The 18,186-nt window shown below is 43.1% G+C and overlaps 3 protein-coding genes across 4 annotated transcripts; 1 reads left to right on the forward strand and 2 right to left on the reverse strand.

Moving 5' to 3' along the window:
- The first annotated feature begins 623 nt into the window (after positions 1-623).
- On the forward strand, positions 624-5,524 carry atp5f1a (ATP synthase F1 subunit alpha). The gene is made up of 11 exons (XM_086097220.1): positions 624-772; positions 1,178-1,253; positions 1,404-1,573; positions 1,651-1,824; positions 1,908-2,074; positions 2,151-2,451; positions 3,794-4,018; positions 4,303-4,410; positions 4,504-4,648; positions 4,720-4,870; positions 5,306-5,524. Exons 1-11 carry the CDS (start codon positions 713-715, stop codon positions 5,382-5,384), a joined length of 1,656 nt encoding a protein of 551 aa, XP_085953346.1. The 5' UTR covers positions 624-712; the 3' UTR covers positions 5,385-5,524.
- A 400-nt stretch (positions 5,525-5,924) lies between these two features.
- Positions 5,925-8,786, reverse strand: hwa (huluwa). The gene is made up of 3 exons (XM_086097221.1): positions 8,085-8,786; positions 6,797-7,004; positions 5,925-6,678 (listed from the first exon to the last, which is right to left on the reverse strand). Exons 1-3 carry the CDS (start codon positions 8,628-8,630, stop codon positions 6,512-6,514), a joined length of 921 nt encoding a protein of 306 aa, XP_085953347.1. The 5' UTR covers positions 8,631-8,786; the 3' UTR covers positions 5,925-6,511.
- Positions 8,787-9,901: 1,115 nt separating this feature from the next.
- LOC147161736 (dnaJ homolog subfamily B member 5) lies at positions 9,902-13,946 on the reverse strand. 2 transcript variants are annotated; one of them, XM_086096113.1, is made up of 4 exons: positions 13,692-13,946; positions 12,636-12,897; positions 11,972-12,525; positions 9,902-10,775 (listed from the first exon to the last, which is right to left on the reverse strand). In XM_086096113.1, the coding sequence occupies exons 1-4, from the start codon at positions 13,797-13,799 to the stop codon at positions 10,542-10,544; spliced, it is 1,158 nt and encodes a 385-aa protein (XP_085952239.1). In that variant the 5' UTR covers positions 13,800-13,946; the 3' UTR covers positions 9,902-10,541. The 2 variants fall into 2 exon arrangements, with proteins under 2 accessions (XP_085952239.1, XP_085952241.1); XM_086096115.1 differs by having other exon boundaries at positions 12,636-12,893; positions 13,688-13,946.
- Positions 13,947-18,186: the final 4,240 nt, after the last annotated feature.

An 18,186-nucleotide genomic window follows, 5' to 3' on the forward strand; every position in this document is an offset into this window, starting at 1 on the left:
ATGAATCCATCCATCGTCCAAATCAAATTTTATTTGAAATCCTAAAAATTAGGCATAAAATGGGTAGAACTAACTTGGATAGATTTTCCACCTACAAAAGGCACACATATGTTCTAAAACGTATTCTAGCATGAGAGATACATGTTTGTCTCAGAAAATGAGCGAAGAGGCATGATCATCACAAAACTGGCGCATTAACATGAAAACGCCACGTGTAAGTTACTAAGTGACGTGCTCTTAGCAAGTGGCAACGCAAGATGGCCGTCGGTGGCGGCAATGCTGCATTCGAAGAAGGTGGGAAGTCGCATTTCTCACATTTGTTAATTTCCAAACTCAAAGCGTTTCCGGCGAATGTAAATAACAACTATGGCTATTTGTGATGAATTGACTAACAAATCGGAACAACCAGTTAAATGGACGTTCCAGTGTACTTTTCCTTAATAGACAGCGGAAATATCCAACTTTCCACACTCACCGAATGCAGCATTATATGTGTTCCGTGTTTGTTTCAAAACATTTCAAAAGTATAAACTTGTATAAAAGCACTATTTTGGATATATAAAACAATACAATAAAAATATTTTAAAAAGAAAACGCCGGGTTCACTCGTGAATTACTTCCGGGTTACACTGACCTTTCTTCCCTTAGCTGCTTCATCCGCCAGCCTTCTCTCTCAGCTCAGGGAGCAGGACGGTCATCGCAAGACTCCAACATGCTGTCAGTACGCGTCGCAGCGGCTCTTGTCCGCGCACTACCTCGACGGGCCGGCTATGTAAGCACAACTCACGTCATTCGAATCATTTGTTGATTCGTTTCATTGTGGAAAATGAGCCCTTCAGTGCGAATTGTCATGGCGGAGTTGCGTTTGCGGACGTGCTAGCATGCGGAGGACACCGGGCCTGTCACTCCGCCGATTCGCTCTACTGCTAATCTGACAAGTGCTTTAAAAAAAAAAAACGCTTTAAGGACTCCTCGATAACTTGTCCGAATGAAATGTCAACGGACACATTTGCTGTGTGTCAGTAAGCAGGGAATTTTTCACTGAAGGTCACGTTTGTCCGGCTCTGCATGCAAGTTCACTATGAAAACATAACATAACATGGCAATGGATGATCTTGTGTACGTTGCGTATGCTAATAGGGGATGAAATGTATCAACTGTTTGTTGCATTTTAAAGGTGTCAAAAAATGTTGCTGCAGCATGTGTGGGAGTCAAGAACCTCCACACCACCTGCCCGTGGATGCAAAAAACAGGTACTTGTGATGAAATGGTACAATCGAGTTGGGTCAATAGTACGTTTTTGTATCAGGGGAAGAAACAATCCCAGCCCGGGAAGCAAAACAATAAAACCCATCTGATCATTAGATTTTAGACCTAGTGTTTATTTCTCACTTCACCAAAAGGCACCGCTGAGGTTTCTTCCATCTTGGAGGAGAAGATCATGGGAGCAAACACCAGCGCTGATTTGGAAGAGACCGGCCGCGTGTTGTCCATCGGCGATGGCATCGCCCGAGTCTACGGTCTCAGGAATGTGCAAGCTGAGGAGATGGTGGAGTTCTCATCTGGACTTAAGGTTCGCTCTTAAAAAAACTAAAATGAAATGAAAATGGTATACAAAAACAACTTATTTTTGTTGTTGCTCATTTCCAGGGAATGTCTCTGAACTTGGAACCGGACAATGTTGGCGTGGTGGTGTTCGGTAACGATAAACTAATCAAAGAGGGCGACATCGTCAAGAGGACGGGCGCCATTGTTGACGTGCCCGTCGGAGAGCAGCTGCTTGGCCGCGTCGTGGATGCGCTTGGAAATGCCATCGATGGGAAGGTGATTTCAATTCCAAAGCCGCAATCTGCCACCTCTGCATCATCACAAGAGTTTCCTTCACTTTATTGCCCGTTCCGTCGCAGGGCCCCCTGGGCTCCCAGATCCGCAGGCGTGTGGGCCTGAAGGCCCCTGGCATCATCCCTCGTATCTCTGTGAGGGAGCCCATGCAGACTGGCATCAAAGCCGTGGACAGTCTGGTGCCCATCGGCCGCGGGCAGCGTGAGCTCATCATCGGCGACAGGCAGACCGGGTAGGAGGATTTATCAATCTGCTGGTTTCTGTTTAGTTGAAGCCGGACCACTTAGTCTGGGAACATGATTCCCCAGCAAAACCGCCATCGCCATCGACACCATCATCAACCAGAAGCGCTTCAACGAGGGCACCGACGAGAAAAAGAAGCTGTACTGCATCTACGTGGCCATCGGTCAGAAGAGGTCCACCGTGGCCCAGCTGGTCAAGAGGCTGACTGATGCCGACGCCATGAAGTACACCATCGTGGTGTCGGCCACTGCCTCCGACGCCGCCCCCCTGCAGTACCTGGCGCCCTACTCGGGCTGCTCCATGGGCGAGTACTTCCGGGATAACGGCAAGCACGCGCTCATTATCTACGACGATCTTTCCAAGCAGGTGAGCAGGTGCTGCTGCCCGTTTGCAAGATCAATTATTTTTTTGACAATTCTCTGCAAATCATCTAAAGAGTCCGTTTTTTTCTGATAGGTTTTAGATTTTATTTTTTTTGTGAGGGGGGGGGGAATTATTTGCAAACCCTCTATCTTAAATGGCCAATTGTATTTTTTTATGATATGCTTTAGATTTGTGGGGAAAATAAAAAAATAAATAATAATAATAATTCTCTACAAACGCTCCATCTAAAGAGTCCGTTTTTTTCTGATAGGTTTTAAATTTTATTTTTTTTGTGAGGGGGGGGGAATTATTCGCAAACCCTCTATCTTAAATGGCCAATTGTATTTTTTTCTGATATGCTTTAGATTTGTGGGGGAAATAAAAAAATTAATAATAATAATAATTCTCTGCAAACGCTCCATCTAAATAGTCCGTTTTTTTCTGATAGGTTTTAGATTTTTTTTTTTATGTGGGGAAAAAATTATTTGCTGCAAACCCACCATATAAATAGTCAATGTTAAAAAAAATTATAGGTTTAAAAAAAAAATTGTGGGTAAATAAATAACAATGCTCTGCAAACCCTCCATCTCGGGTTTTTTTCTGACTGTAAGGCATTTTGGTCACTATTTATTTATTTTTTATAGGTTAAAATTTTTTGGGTGGGAAAAAATTATAATAATAATTGTGAGGGGTATAGATTTTTTTTTTTTTATGTGGTTAAAAAAAATATTTTCTGCAAACACTTCATCTGAATAGTCATTGTTTTTTTCTGATAGGTTTTAGATTTTCTTTTTTATGAGGGGAAAAAATATTTGCTGCAAACCCTCCATATAAAGTCATTGTTTATATTTTTTATTCGTTTTTTTTTTTTGTGGGTGAAAATAAAAATAATTAATTGTGAGGGGAGGGAAAAGGTTCTCTGCAAACTCCCATCTAAATAGTCAGTTTTTTTCCTGATAGGTTTTAGAATTTTTTTTTTATGTGGGGAAAAAAGAATTTGCTGCGAACCCTCCATATAAATATAAAGTCATTGTTTATGTTTTTTTTAATAGGTTTAAAAAAAAAAAATTGTGGGGAAAATAAAAAATAATTAACAATTCTCTGCAAACCCTTGTTACTGTAAAGCACTTTGGTCAGTTAAAGCGTTATATAAAAAGCAGTCCATTTACCATAGGTTTTAGATTTTTTTGTTTTTTTATGTGACGGTTCTTAAGAGTAGTTCTCTTACCTAAAAGTTTTAGTTGTTACTTGAATCTTTATGAGAGCAGACGGCTCAAACATTAGTTGCAAGCTTTGTTTTTTGACATTTAAACCAAATTTAAAAAATAAAATGTTCCCGCACTAGGCCGTGGCCTACCGTCAGATGTCACTGCTGCTCCGCCGCCCGCCAGGCCGCGAGGCTTACCCGGGCGATGTCTTCTACCTGCATTCCCGCCTGCTGGAGAGGGCCGCCAAGATGAACGACAACTTTGGCGGCGGCTCGCTCACCGCCCTGCCCGTCATCGAGACGCAGGCCGGCGACGTGTCGGCCTACATTCCAACTAACGTCATCTCCATCACAGACGGACAGGTAGCCACCAACTACCATTAGCCTCTTGTTGTGTTTTTGCTTGGAATAGCAGGGGGAAGATTTAAAGTCTTAAATTGGATTTTATAAAATGATGGCGTAATTTATAGCCAGCTGCTAACCTGAGCAGCGGCCCACGTAGTTATTGTGTTGTGTGTTGGTAATGCTGTTTAATAATTCATTCATACTGTAAACGAATTAAAAAAAATTGATAGCTTGTACAAGGATTCAGATTTGCTCCCCCAAAAACGCTGCATACTTAAACTGCAAATCCTGGCCTTCTTCAGATCTTTTTGGAGACGGAGCTGTTCTACAAGGGTATCCGTCCCGCCATCAACGTCGGTTTGTCCGTGTCGCGCGTCGGCTCAGCGGCCCAGACCAAGGCCATGAAGCAGGTCTGTTTCACTCGCTGGGCCCATCAGAAGCAATCCCCCAAAATGCACCAACCTGAGTCGTTCTGTATATTGATTTTTTTTTTTTTCCGGCAGGTGGCCGGCACCATGAAGCTGGAGCTGGCCCAGTACCGCGAGGTGGCCGCCTTCGCCCAGTTCGGCTCCGACCTGGACGCGGCCACGCAGCAGCTGCTGAACCGCGGCGTGCGTCTGACAGAGCTTCTGAAGCAGGGCCAGTATTGTAAGTGGCGACCACTCAGGGCGAGAACACGCACTTTGGCTTTTGAGACACGATGGCCTGTTCGCCCGCAGGTCCCATGGCCATCGAAGAGCAGGTTACCGTCATCTACGCCGGCGTGAGGGGACACCTGGACAAGATGGAACCCAGCAAGATCACAAAGTTTGAGAAGGCCTTCCTGCAGCACGTCCTGAGTCAGCAACAAGACCTGCTGGCTGCCATCAAGTAGGTTTGACCCTCACAGAAACGGCTGCACTGTTCATCCATGAATTAGGTCCACTCCAGAAAATGCCGCCCTCCTTTGAATTACAGTAAATTGTTATTCATTTTTGTGGTTTAGTTTCACCGTTTTTAGTTTGACTGAAAAATATTTAAATATTTTCCACTTGTAGTCTAATTTGTAAGAATTGGGGCGAAATAGCGTCATCTGGTGGACAAATACCTGTACTGATGTCTAGGTGGAATTGTTTAAGGACTGCATTCATTTACACTGATTTGCAATGTTTAGTGTAGTTTTCCTATTTTGGGAACAATATTAGCACGTTTGAACCTATATTTATTCTGGACAGCCCACCAAAACCTTAATGATAAAAAACAAAAACAAAACTCTCTCTTTACAAAGATAAAAATGCTAATTTTCGTGCCCTTTTCTTTTCACAGGGCCGATGGCCAAATTTCCGAGGCCTCAGACGCCAAGCTCAAACAGATTGTGCTCAACTTCCTCTCCAGCTTTGAGTAACGTGCGACGAGGCATCCTCCACTTTTTATGTTGCGCTTTTGGTTGTGCTCAATGTTTGCCTGTAGCTCGGTCAGTTGTACTTTCTATGAACACTTGATCTCTAATGTACAGTCAAGAGAATAAAAAGTATTCCAACAAAAGCATGACTTCTGTTTATTTGGTGTACACAATTAGTCCAGTCACATTTATGATGGAAACTTATGTAAGCATTATTTAAAAAGTCTAGCGTGTTATAATTGTCCTCTTAGTCATCAACGGACATTTTCAGCAGCAAAAAAACGACCCCGATTTAACTGACCGGCTTCAATCTGACGTCACTCGACATTGACCAACCCCATAAAGACAGACTTGAATTGCAAAACATAATTTACAAGATTTTAAACATGTTACTTTTATTTAGTTATTTGACAGTAGTTCACATAACGTGATTTGGAATGACTATTAACCAGAACAACAATTATCGTTATCAGCCATCTTTGTTATTTACATTTTCCTCGAAAGCTTTGCGGTGAAAATTTTCCACCTTCCTCGAATGCAGCATTAGTACAACTAGTGGTATGTGGGCGCCCCCTATTGGTACAGTTAAGTATAATCCAATTTGAAGCGCTACAATAGTTTTGAAATGTTTTCAAACATTTTTAGGTGCAATGCTGCGTAAAGAGTAGTTTTGATGTTTAAGCTGCACAATCTTACAGTAATATTGAACTTGTAGGAAATAAACTTAAATTAAAAGGTCATGTTTTTAAGTAGTAGCCTACTTGGTGTAAAAAGTTTGTAAACGGCATCAGCTTTATTCACACTACATATATAGAATATGTTAAAAAAAAAAGAAGAAAACCCCCGTTTATTAGTGAATCAGATAATAATAATAATAATAGTAATAATCAACATGGTGCAATTGTGAGTGGCTGTGGCCAAATTTAAACGTGAAACGCGTAGAGTGAACATAATTTAAACATTGTGCAACTTAAATATATACTTTAACAAATTCGGTTTGGTTGCATTGAAAAATATTTAGTGCAAAAATCCTAGTGATAAGTGAGACAAACTATGCAATTTCCACATTTTTAAACAGGATCCAAAATAAATAAGCAATAAATACACACTAAAAAGAAGACAGACTCTTTTTACACCCAGTACTGTTTGCTATGCATGGCAGGCCAGAGGTGTTTGTGTTTGGGCACGTTGTTCTGCTTGACGTAGCACGGGTCGTAATAGTCCCACTCCAACACTGACCCCAGCACGCCGTTGGTCAAACCGTCGCTGTCCGCTGACAAAATCCGCAGGGACACACCTTCAACACAGTTTGGCAACTTGATCATGTTTACCACAAATCCCAGGATTTTTTTTTAGGTTCAACATTGCTGAATTCCCCATCAAATGGTTGACTTTAATATTTAGCGCCAACAAACCTGCACTGGCACCAAAGTCGCTGTCAAGCCCCGAGCCCGCCGCCGACGTGCTGGACCAGGAGTCTTCTGAACGCTGGTGGATGTGAGACCGGCAATCCGTGTACACTTCGCCCAACGGGTTTAACGCGACTGGGCTCAGTTCGTTCAGCATCCTGCAAGTGCTACTCCGACGGATGCCAGGCACGTGCTCCGCTTCCTTGTAAATGCACTAAAGGGACAAGTTGGTTATTTTATAAGTAATGGTCATTGTGGCTGCCCGCTCTGGAAGTCAATCATGGCCAGAATTGCCACTGAACACTCAAAAAATAATTTTATTATCACCGCTATCTTAGCTACTTGAGTCAATTCAAACCAATTTCTGTTTACTTTTTGCACAAAACAATCCAAATTGTATTTGGTCCAAAGTAGCCTAGTCAATCTTTGGGTAGTTTTGTGGAAAAACAACAAAGTTGGGTGAAAATGACAATTACGTTTCTGATTCTTCCTAAAACATTGCAACGCAAATGCTTCCTTTAGCTACATGGTGAAAACAAACGGGGGGTTGTATTGCTTTTGTCTGTGACCATCATACAAACCAGGCAGATTATTATAGTCAAACATGTCATCACATTTTCAAATCAAAAATAATCATCACAAATCAAATTACAACGATCCAAAGTCCAATGCTTTTCAATGGACGGAGAGGGTCATTTTACAGAGTAAGGCCGCCATTTTGAATTGTGATGTCAACTCGACAATTCCGAAATGTCGCCACAAGTCAAAATGGCAGTTTTATTCTGCGTTCGAGGAGGGTTTGAAGCCGGATTTTTTTTCCACTCAGAGTGAACCAGTTCCGCCCTCAAAGCATTTAAACAACAAACATATGTACATGAACATATATGTACATTTGCCTTGAACGCCCTGAGGTCTGAACTGACACAATCCGAGTGGTATAATTCCGATTCCCCACTTTCCTCGAACGCCGCATTTTTCCTTGGTGAAACGCCGCTCTGCGTTCATTGAAAAGCATTGGACTTTGGATCGTTGTACTTTGATATGTAAGGATTATTTTAATTTGAAAATGTGATCAAATGTTGTTTGACTACTGTAACAATGCGCCTGGTTTGGTTTGTACGCTAGTCACAGGCAAAAGCAATACGAGCAGTGGAAATGGCAAAAATGCCCGGATGTTTTGACCCAACTCGTGTAACGTGTACGTGACGTGATGTGACAATGTGCTTATTTTATAAATCATATCCGTTCATTTCTGCTTTGCACGCATGCATGTATGTCAACATTCCTCACTCACCGTGGGAGAGTTGGGCGGCACCAGGTTGCCTCTGGAGTCGGCCTCCGACTCACTGAACCGTGGCAACACCGGCGCGCTGTGACGCCACTCGGCCACGCCAGCTCTCGCCGCCTGGGAGGTGGACGGCGCCACCGCCGTCGCCCGGATGCTGCCGGGGACCCTCAAGGACCCGGACCCAGGCCTCAGCAACCAGATATCGTTCTCCCTACCGGACGAAGACGCCCTGGAGGAGGTAACCGGCGGCCGTGTCAGGACGGGCTCGGACAGCGACATGTACGGCCTCGGGGTGGAGACCACCTCCGCGTCGGCCGTTCTCCGGGCCCGCTGCAGCACGGACTCCATCATTAGGAGTTCCTCCGCGTCCTCTCGGTGCTGGTGCCTCGCCTTGGAGATGAGGAGCAGTTTGTAGCCCAGGAAGAGACAGTTGAGCAGGAGAAGCGCGACCACGGCGGGGATGAGCAGCAGGACCACCAGGGTGAGGCCGGTCACCGGGTAACCTTCACTCAGGTTGGGGGTGGGTTGGGTGCTCTGACCTGGGTGCGACATTTCATTCCAGAGGACATCAAAAGTGACTTTCTTTCCCTTTTGCTGATCTCGATTGATTAGTCCACGTAGTTTGGGGTGTGTGTGTACGTGGTTTGCCGTGTCAATCAACCACTTTGTGTTTGTTGTGCATATTTTCTGCAAAAGTGAGCCTCGTTGGCTAAGAATGTGAAAGATAACAATTGCGCACCACTCGAGTGTGTTTTTTTTGCGTGGACACCACACAGACTGAAGGACATTACAGAATGACAGCTGCGCGCAATTATGTCCACTGTGACGTACCTTGTTGTGACGAAAAAACGCCACTAGGGGGGCGACAGTCGACATGGATTCCTGCGTGTAAAAAGATGCGACACGACAATCTAGATTTAATCAGGTGGAAGAAGTACTCACACGGAGTATGCTTATTTGTTCGATTGAAACTAGTAGATAAGAAAAGTTATTTTCAAAGTGGCAAATTACAGTTGCTGGCAAAGTTACCAGCAAAATAGCTACAATGAAAAATAATAAATAAAAACGAGAGCGCTTTAAAACACTTAATTGACATTACATTTTATGTTTATAAAACTGACACTACGGATAATTATTACGAAAATGTTTTTTCCCCTTCTTAGTCAATTACTTTCATGAGCTCTCACGTTTTTTGTTTTTTTTAATCATTATCTTTTTTTTGGGGCCATTTAGAAGAAGGAAGGTCAAACAATTGTTTGGGAATTGTAATTAATTTCATAATAGTTATTGTGACCCTTAAAAAAAATGTTGCACTCAACAAATACTCCATGGATATATAAAAAGACTAAAACTAATGTTAAAACTAATAAAACTACAACTGTTGTAAAAAAAAGAGGTATAAACCCGCTCTAAAAGCTAATTAAAATGAATAAAAACATAGTCGGACAGAAATAAAATCTAACTATAATTACATTAAAGTTGCGGCTCGTCAACTGGAGGCCGCATCATTTTATTGATTAGAAAAGTCAAAGACAAATTTAGGCTTGTTTGCTAAGGCCTTAGTCTTCTTTTGTGGAATTCATCGCTAGCTTCCTTTGGCGAGCTATCCGACGATGATTTATTGACTCATTTGCGGATTCCTTGAGAGACTGATTGCTGTTTTGTAATGTAAATCATTTTGTGTAATTGAATCGAAAGTAGTTTGATGCACTGAGCAGTCGGAGCCTGCACCTTCATTTTGTCCCAATGTTGGTATCAAAAAGGCGAAATGTCCTTCTTTATATATCAAGCATCGAAGAAAACATGACAAGAGTATTTTTTTTCTTTCTGTTTAATTCATTTCATGCTGCCAGGTCCTCGTAAGACACTTTCTATTGAGACCTTTCAATTCAATAGAACAATTGACACATGAGTCTCTGTTAGAGACAACGTTGTTTGCGTTTGTTTGCACACAAAGGAGATCTTTGCACACAAGTACACTTTAAGAAAATCCATGTAAAAGTCCCATATGAGTACCATATATAACTATAGTCAAGTAGTTCACCCCCCCCCCACCCTCCCAACCCCAAAACCCTGTGTTAAGTCTGTACAGACTCAAATAACATACTGCAGTCTTTAACAGTACACATGATAAGAATGAGCTTTTCATCAAAAGGAAAGGCAAAAATGGAGACGTCCTCAGATACCAAAGAGCACTTTTGTCAGGTTTGATGGCGTCCACCTGCACGGAACAGCACGGATGTTTGTGATTGGCCGTGTAGCACCTCAGATTGGAACTTTGATGATTGGTAACCAGAAAATGTCATGTGTTGGAACGGGATGCTATTTATCAATCTTTCTATGGGCCACCAATCACAGCCATTGCTTATGCAATGGGCGGAGCTACACCCTTTCTTGGGGGACCAATCACAGTCATGGTGTACCGACAGGGTACTTCATCGATTGGTCACAAAGTTGAGCAGACTAGCACTGACCCAGGCTGTGCTTGATGATTTCCCGCGACTGTGGCGGGATCCTGTCGGGGAAGAGCACCTGGAACTCCACCACCAGGTCGCCCCGCCGCGACGGGCTGCGGGCGACGGGCAGGCCCTCGCCGCGTAGGCGCCGCACCTCACCCGGCCTGATGACGTCGCTGCACGGCAGCGGCATGAGGCGGTTGTCCAGCGTGGGAACGTTGACTGTGCAGCCGCAAAGGGCCTGGAAGAAGACGAGAGGAGAAAGGAGACGTTAACTCTCATGGAGGAAGGGCCAAAAAAAGAAGAATTTCTGTGAGGACAGCTTCCGTAATCGTTCCAAAGGTGTCAAGTTGCATAAGCCAGAAACGTGTCAGTCGTACTAAAAAGCCAGTTACGCAAGGAAGTGGCTCGCCGGGTCTGTCTCTGCGGCGACTGCTGCCCTGCTAATCTGCCAGGCGTGGGCTGCGCGTGAAGTGAGAGCTAAAGAGACTAAAACGCCGCCTCCTCCTCCTCCTCCTGTGCGGCATCACACAGAGCGGGCGTGCTAAATTTAGCGCGGAGCTCGGCGGGGGCGGATGAGGTAACGAGATAGCAGGCTGCCATTCTTTGGTAGCGCCTACCGTGCCTTATTGAAGTCTTTTCACTCATTGAGCGATTGCATATATGAGAGGAAGTGTTGTGTGGGCGTAGTGGAGTAATCGCAACGTTTTGTAACACATGGTATTTTAAGTTAACATTTATCTATTGAGCATTTTTTTAATCGTTAACACATTTTTGGTGGTTATCAAATATTATGATTGATCAATTAGCGGAGCTGCAATTGGTCACCAGAAATCTTTATGGGTTGAAACTAGTCAAAAACAAAACGGCTTATTTGTTGTAGATGCCACAGAAATTTGTGGATTAAAACTGAGAAGACAAAAATTAAAAGTTAACAAATATGATTAGTTTAGTTTTATTTTTTTTAAATGTTGTGTACATTTTTAAAAAGCAGCAGAAGCAAGTCATTCCAGCCAAAAGACGCATAATGGTCGCCGAGAAGCGGTGTCATCTGAAAGTGTTTTCTATTGGCTGCTGCTAGATGACATCACTGATGTGCGACATACTTTCAAATGTCATTATTCCGTTAATATATCTTTTCTTTTTTCTTGTGTCTTGATTGACAGCACCGTGCTGGTTTGTGTCCTCAGTTTGAATTGGATGTTCGAGTTTGAATTAATAAAGAAAGTATTTTTTGAAATCCGTAAATATTAATATAATATAACTAAAATCAACCCTAAAGGTTCATGTATTAAATTAATTACCAAAGACAAAAACGAAAGACATTTTTGCTATACTTGCAGTTAGTTAGTAAATATAAAATGTAGTTTCAATTACTTTTCATATTTAAAAAAACAACGATGTTTGTTTTTAATTGTAAAGAAAATGTAAACGCACCTCTTTGAGGGTGATGCTGGCCGTGTAGACGATGTTGGATCCGTCGCGCTTGTACTGCGGGTGCTCGGCGTCACTGAGGACGAAGGTGACGTCGGCGGGCGTGCTGTTGGGGGTTTCGTCGCCCTCCCGGGGGAAGGTAATCTTGGTGCCCGCCTTCCAGCCTTTCTTCACCACCACGTTCAGCACCTTGTCCTCGGTCCACAGGCTGCGGCCGTCTGGACCGAGACGGCTTCGGGTGATCTTGACATGCTTGGTGCAACCGTGCATCACGTCCTCCAGGCTGACCGGCAGTTTTCGCACCAGCACCTTGCACCGCGGCCGCCTCACGCCCCGCCTGAGGCCGTCGCCCTCCTGGCCGGGGTAACCGCCCACGTGGCTGAAGGGGAAGCGGCGGAAGGGGTTGAAGAGATCGTCGTCGTCGCCGTCGTGACCGAAGAAGATGTCGAAGTGGTCAGAGCCGTGGAAGAAGGTGGAGAATGTGGCGTGCGGGTCGGTGGGGAATTGGTTGTGGGAGGTGTTGCCCTGGCCCGCCGCTGACACGCCACTCTTGAGACCTGAATGGACAAACAGGCAGGTCATTTGATTGTTTTTGTTCTCATGAGGCGTTACTGTGGCAGCTTAGCATCTCTAAATCGACATTCTAGTCCCCGAATTGCCGACTCACCTTCCTCTCCGAACTGATCGTAGACGCCCCTCTTCCCGGGATCGGTCAGAACCTCGTAGGCCTCCGCGATCTGCTTGAAGCGGTCTTCGGCGTCTGCGTCGCTATTCTTGTCCGGGTGGAACTTGAGCGCCATCTTGCGGTAGGCCTTCTTGATCTCGTCCTCGTTGGAGTCCGGCGCCACGCCAAGGACCTTGTAGAAGTCCTTGCCAGCACTGGGCTTGATGGACAGGCAGGGGGTGTCCGGTTCTGACTTGGTGCCTTCCTGTGGGGAGGAACGAGGGGGGGGCGTTGACATATTACCGTTTATATGTTGTCATTCTGTAATGATACAACGAGCTTCTGCAATCCTGCTGCTGCTGCCTCTGTACTTTCTGTCTGCTGTGAATTGTAAAGGCTGGTGCAGAGCAGGTGGGGGGGGGGGGGGGGGTGTAGACTTCCCTGACAACGGAGCTTTTCGGCAGCTATTGGACGAATGCTGCTCTTGCGTTGAGATCACATCTTTTTGAGCATTAATGTCTGCTTTACTTTGAATGGCATTACTCATTATGTGATATATTTAATAATATATCCCCCAAATGGCAAATTCTTCAATACGTTGTTCAATATGTAGGCTAATATATATTTCTAAATTTTCTTACTTGGACAAAAGGAATAATTCTTTGATACATGTATTTATGTGATAAACGTTTGCATATGTGTGTATATTTTTTTCTCTCCAAAGTATATATTTTATGTTTTTATTTATAAATTGCCCCCCCCCCCCCCCCCCTGTAGCCATTAAATGTCCAATTCTTGATGCATTTATTTTGGAACACAGTTATAAAAGCTTCCCAATTCTAAATACTGTATACGTATGTGCTAATTTTATAATTATATTCACATACAGTAATTCTAATTAAATTGTATTTATGCTTGCAGTAATAAATACACTCAAATTACCCAAGCATTTGTATACACATAACATTAAAGTATATATTCGGCATACATAATAGCTAAGATGAAAACAACAAATAATAATAATAGTAATAATAATAATAACAGTAATGTCCTACTTACCGAAGACGAAGCCGATCCTGAGCTGTCTCCTCTGTGCATCACCCGAACTTTGCACTTGACGTTGACATTTTTGTGCTTGACTCCAAACTGTGTCCAGATGAGAACCATGATGGATGCTGCTCAAGTCGAGTGAGGGTTGCAGGGCTACGTGCTGTCGCTGTCCACTCGGGCTTGGTGCTGAAAAAGCTCCGTTGACTACTGCTGCTGCTGCTGCTGCTGTCGACTGCTAAGTAGTGGCTCGGCTTCGGCTCCCTTTTCTACTCCACGCTCAGCCAGCCCACGCGGCGTGACAGAGCTTCCCCGGCGTTGGCCCCGCCCACAGCAGAGAGGGATGCCGCCGAGTGGCGGCCGGTTGGTTGCCGGCCGCGGATGTTGCAGCCCCCCTCGCGCCTTCTAGAGCATCGCTTCCGGAGCTCCAACAGGCGCGCGGCCAGGAGCAGGCGAGTCACGACTCAGAACATTAAGTCCGCGTTTTTTTGGGGGGGGGGGGGCGTCTAGACAGAACAAACACGAGTCCAGACAGTACACCCGCACCATCAGTTCGTGTCCTCAAATAACTTCACTCATATCAGTTCGTGTCCTCAAATAACTTCACTCATACACTTAGTATCATTATTAGAAGGATGGATAGATAGATAGATGGATGGAGGGATAGATGGACTGATCGATAGATACAGAAAAGATGGATGGATGGACGGATGGATGGATGGATAGACAGACAGATCGTTCGATAGATGGATACGGATAAATAAATAAATATATATATATATATATATATATATATATATATATATAGATAGATGGACTGATTGATAGATAGACTGATCCATAGATAGATGGATGGATGGATGGATGGATCCATGGATGGCTAGATGGATGGATGGATGGACTGATAGATAGATATACAGACCGATAAGAGATACAGTCAGATAGTTAAGATAGATAAATATTCAATAGATCAATATTTAAATTCTGATACAATAGATAAATAAGAGATGAAGCAAGTACCGTTACCAGGTACCGCCAATACCGTATCGGTCTTGTGTCGGCCTTTAAATTATTATTATTATTTTTAAAGGGATCGGGTACCAGCCGCCGATAATTAAGGCAAAAAAATAAATAAATACATTTGACATTGAGCGAGCGCTCCTCGGCAGTCGTTTGCGCTATTAACAATTCCGAACATCCGAGCATTTCGTCATGCGAATGCTTCCTTTATACGGCGAAAACAAAACGGCCCATTTTGTATTGCCTTTGCTTGTGAATATCATACACGCCGCACAAAACGACATCTCATCACATTTTAAAATCAAAACAATCCTCACAGATCAAATGACACCCATCCAAAGGTCTCCTTCACCAAATTGACCGCCATTTTGACTTGTGATGTCATTTCGGAGTCGTCAATGTTGTGACAAGATTGACACATAGGCGAATCATTGAGTTAAATGACATTTGATATACCAAACGGTGTCGGAACTTGGTATTGGTGAATGCTCGGGAGTCTTAAAAAAAAAAGTGGCATCACACATCCCTATTGCAAATGCTTTCGAAGCATCAGAAACAAAAATGTCATTAGCAGATGTTTTATTCCTCTAATGTCTGTTCAGTGAAGGCAATGTAGTGCTTTAGTGGGCTTGTTATACAAGCTGCTTGTGTGCCAAAAACACGTGACGAGCGAGACGCTTCATAACGCCACCAGCTGAAGACTCCCACAAACGCATCAACGGCTGGCATTGAGAAAAAAAAAAAAAAAAGTCAACATAACCTGATTACATCACCGCAAGCTTGTTGTGTGTGTAGCAATGCTGCTCTTGAACAGCTCTTTTTTTTTTTAAACCTAAAAGTAGAGTCGTGGCGTCTATTTGGAGAAGCGAGTGGATGAAGAAGAATGGACGACATACATGGCAACGCTTCCTCCGCCTCCCGGCCAATCAGAGGAGAAGTTTCCGGGGGATTCTCTTTGCTGTCTGGCAGGAAACGGAAGACAAATTTGGTTCGAGGACAGTGTCACGCCTCCTCCTCCTGTGATTCAGTAAAGCCTTTTCTTTTTTCTCTTTTTTTTCTTTTTTTTTTTTCCTCACACGGCTGCAGCCCACGGGAACAGTCTGAACAGTCTGACTGGCTTTGGGCTTGCAGCACAATGCGCATATCTATCCAGCACAAAACATGCCGCCATTGTTCATAATAACAGGTTAGCATTATAAGTCTTAGTTTTTATTTACAGGTATTTATGTATTATCTGAAAAAGAGGAATGGAAGCACAATTGGAGCAGGGAATTATAGACATCTCGGAGGTGTACCTAATGATGTGTCCTATCTATCTATCTATCTACATAGCTATCTATCTATATAGCTAGCTAGCTAGCTATCTTATCTATCTATCTTATCTATCTATCTATCAGTTTTTATTTACAGGTATTTATGTGTTATCTGAAAAAGAGGAATGGAAGCACAATTGGAGCAGGGGATTATAGACATCTAGGAGGTGTACCTAATGATGTGTCCTATCTATCTATCTATCTACATAGCTATCTATCTATATAGCTAGCTAGCTAGCTATCTTATCTATCTATCTTATCTATCTATCTATCAGTTTTTATTTACAGGTATTTATGTGTTATCTGAAAAAGAGGAATGGAAGCACAATTGGAGCAGGGAATTATAGACATCTAGGAGGTGTACCTAATGATGTGTCCTATCTATCTATATAGCTATCTATCTATATAGCTAGCTAGCTAGCTATCTTATCTATCTATCTATCCCTCTATCTATCTGTCTGTCTGTCTATCTATCTTAGCTATCTATCTATCTATCCCATTTCAACGTAACAGATAGATGATAGACAGATTGATTGACAGGCCAATTACGCAAGTCAACACAAAACAAAACACCGTCCTTCACACTTGTTACGTGGGAGTTAAATGATGGATCCTGTTTCTCTCTCTATAGGTACGACACCATATTTGATTACACAATCTCGCCTGGCCTTTTTTCCACTCGCCGAGCGCTGTTACACAACGCACCGCCGATTCACAGCGTTGTATACTAGCGGCTATTTTTAGGGCTATTGAGGCTCGAGAGATGCTGCTCGGCGAGACGTTAAAAGCACAGCCTTTTTGTCTCCACTTTCATGTGGGAGGTTTTTAATCAACGCACACGACTCTGGTGTCTGAAGTGGGGGAAAAAGGTGACTCATCGCCTTTCGCCATTTGTCCCGACATCTGTACCCAAGTGGTCGCGAATTGTCGTTATGCAAGAGGGGAACCATAGACCAAAGTTTGGCATTGCGCCTTTTGACCCTTTCGCCAGTAGTTTTCAAATTGCCACTACATAAGTTAGCCAAAACCTTTTTTTTCTTCTTTCTTTCACATCAAACCCTTGTTTTGCAATGTCAAAACAAGTCCAATGTTTAAGAGTGAAACTTTAAGAACAAAAATTCCTCACTCAATTATCCTACTTTTATTTTTATTTTTTTAAATCCTAGCGACCCGTTGCCTAACGGCCAACAAACAAAAAAAAAAGTGAATTTTCCTCATCCGTTTGATAGGCATGTTCAGAAGAGGGCACATTTGATGAGAAAACGAGATGTTCTCTCAGTTATTTTGACACCCCCTACCCTTTTTTGTCTGGCACTTCCTCCCACACGCGGGTGAGAGAGCGACGCTGTCTGAACAATGACTGGTTCGACAGATGGCTCCGGCGAGGAAGGCGACGCTAAAAGCCAATCACTGTCTGTCCTGTTCTCGCTGCATACTGAAAGAACATCGAGGGTCGTCTGGAATATGAAGCTGTACTTAAGTGCATGTTGCGCAATCATGTTCTTATGATGTGAAGATGAGGCCATTTTCTAAATTGGTGGGAGCTTTTTTTCGTTTCTTTTTTTACCATTGCAAAAAGTGAGTTTTGTGGAGAAATGTGAGGAAAAAGTAGTCCAGTGAGCTAAACATTTTTGAATAGAGTTTAGAAATGTGTAAGAATGTGGTGTAGTTGTAAAAAACAAAAAGTCCCCATTAATTTGGGATCTTTTTCATAGAAAATTTGGAACTTGTACAAAATAGTCGCCACATTTTGAAGTCAATAATGTTGAATCAGTATATTTCACAATATATTTGTCAAATCTACTGTAATTACTCTAATGCTGTAGAGCCAAATATTCAAAAAGATTCATTCGAACTAGCAGGACGTGACAGCCATAGTTTTCTATTGGAAAATGGCGCCCTCTAGTGCAGAAGAAAATTCATGGTCATTACTGTCCCCTTCGTGTAACAAGTATGATGACGTAAGAGGAAGAATTGGAGCATTAGCGTTTGTATAACATGCAAATTAGTACCACACATGGTCTCATTCGACCTGCCAAGAGGACTAAATGCACCAAAAATATAAAAGGATTTAAAATTAAAAAAAAAAAAAGAAGAAAAAAAATAAATTTTACCATGGAAGTTAATAATTGCAACCACACGCACAGACACAAAAGAAAACACAAACAAAAAGC

The sequence above is a fragment of the Leptonotus elevatus genome, chromosome 15 (assembly GCF_054856555.1).
Source record: "Leptonotus elevatus isolate MCC_2025b chromosome 15, RoL_Lele_1.0, whole genome shotgun sequence".
NCBI lineage: Eukaryota > Metazoa > Chordata > Actinopteri > Syngnathiformes > Syngnathidae > Leptonotus > Leptonotus elevatus.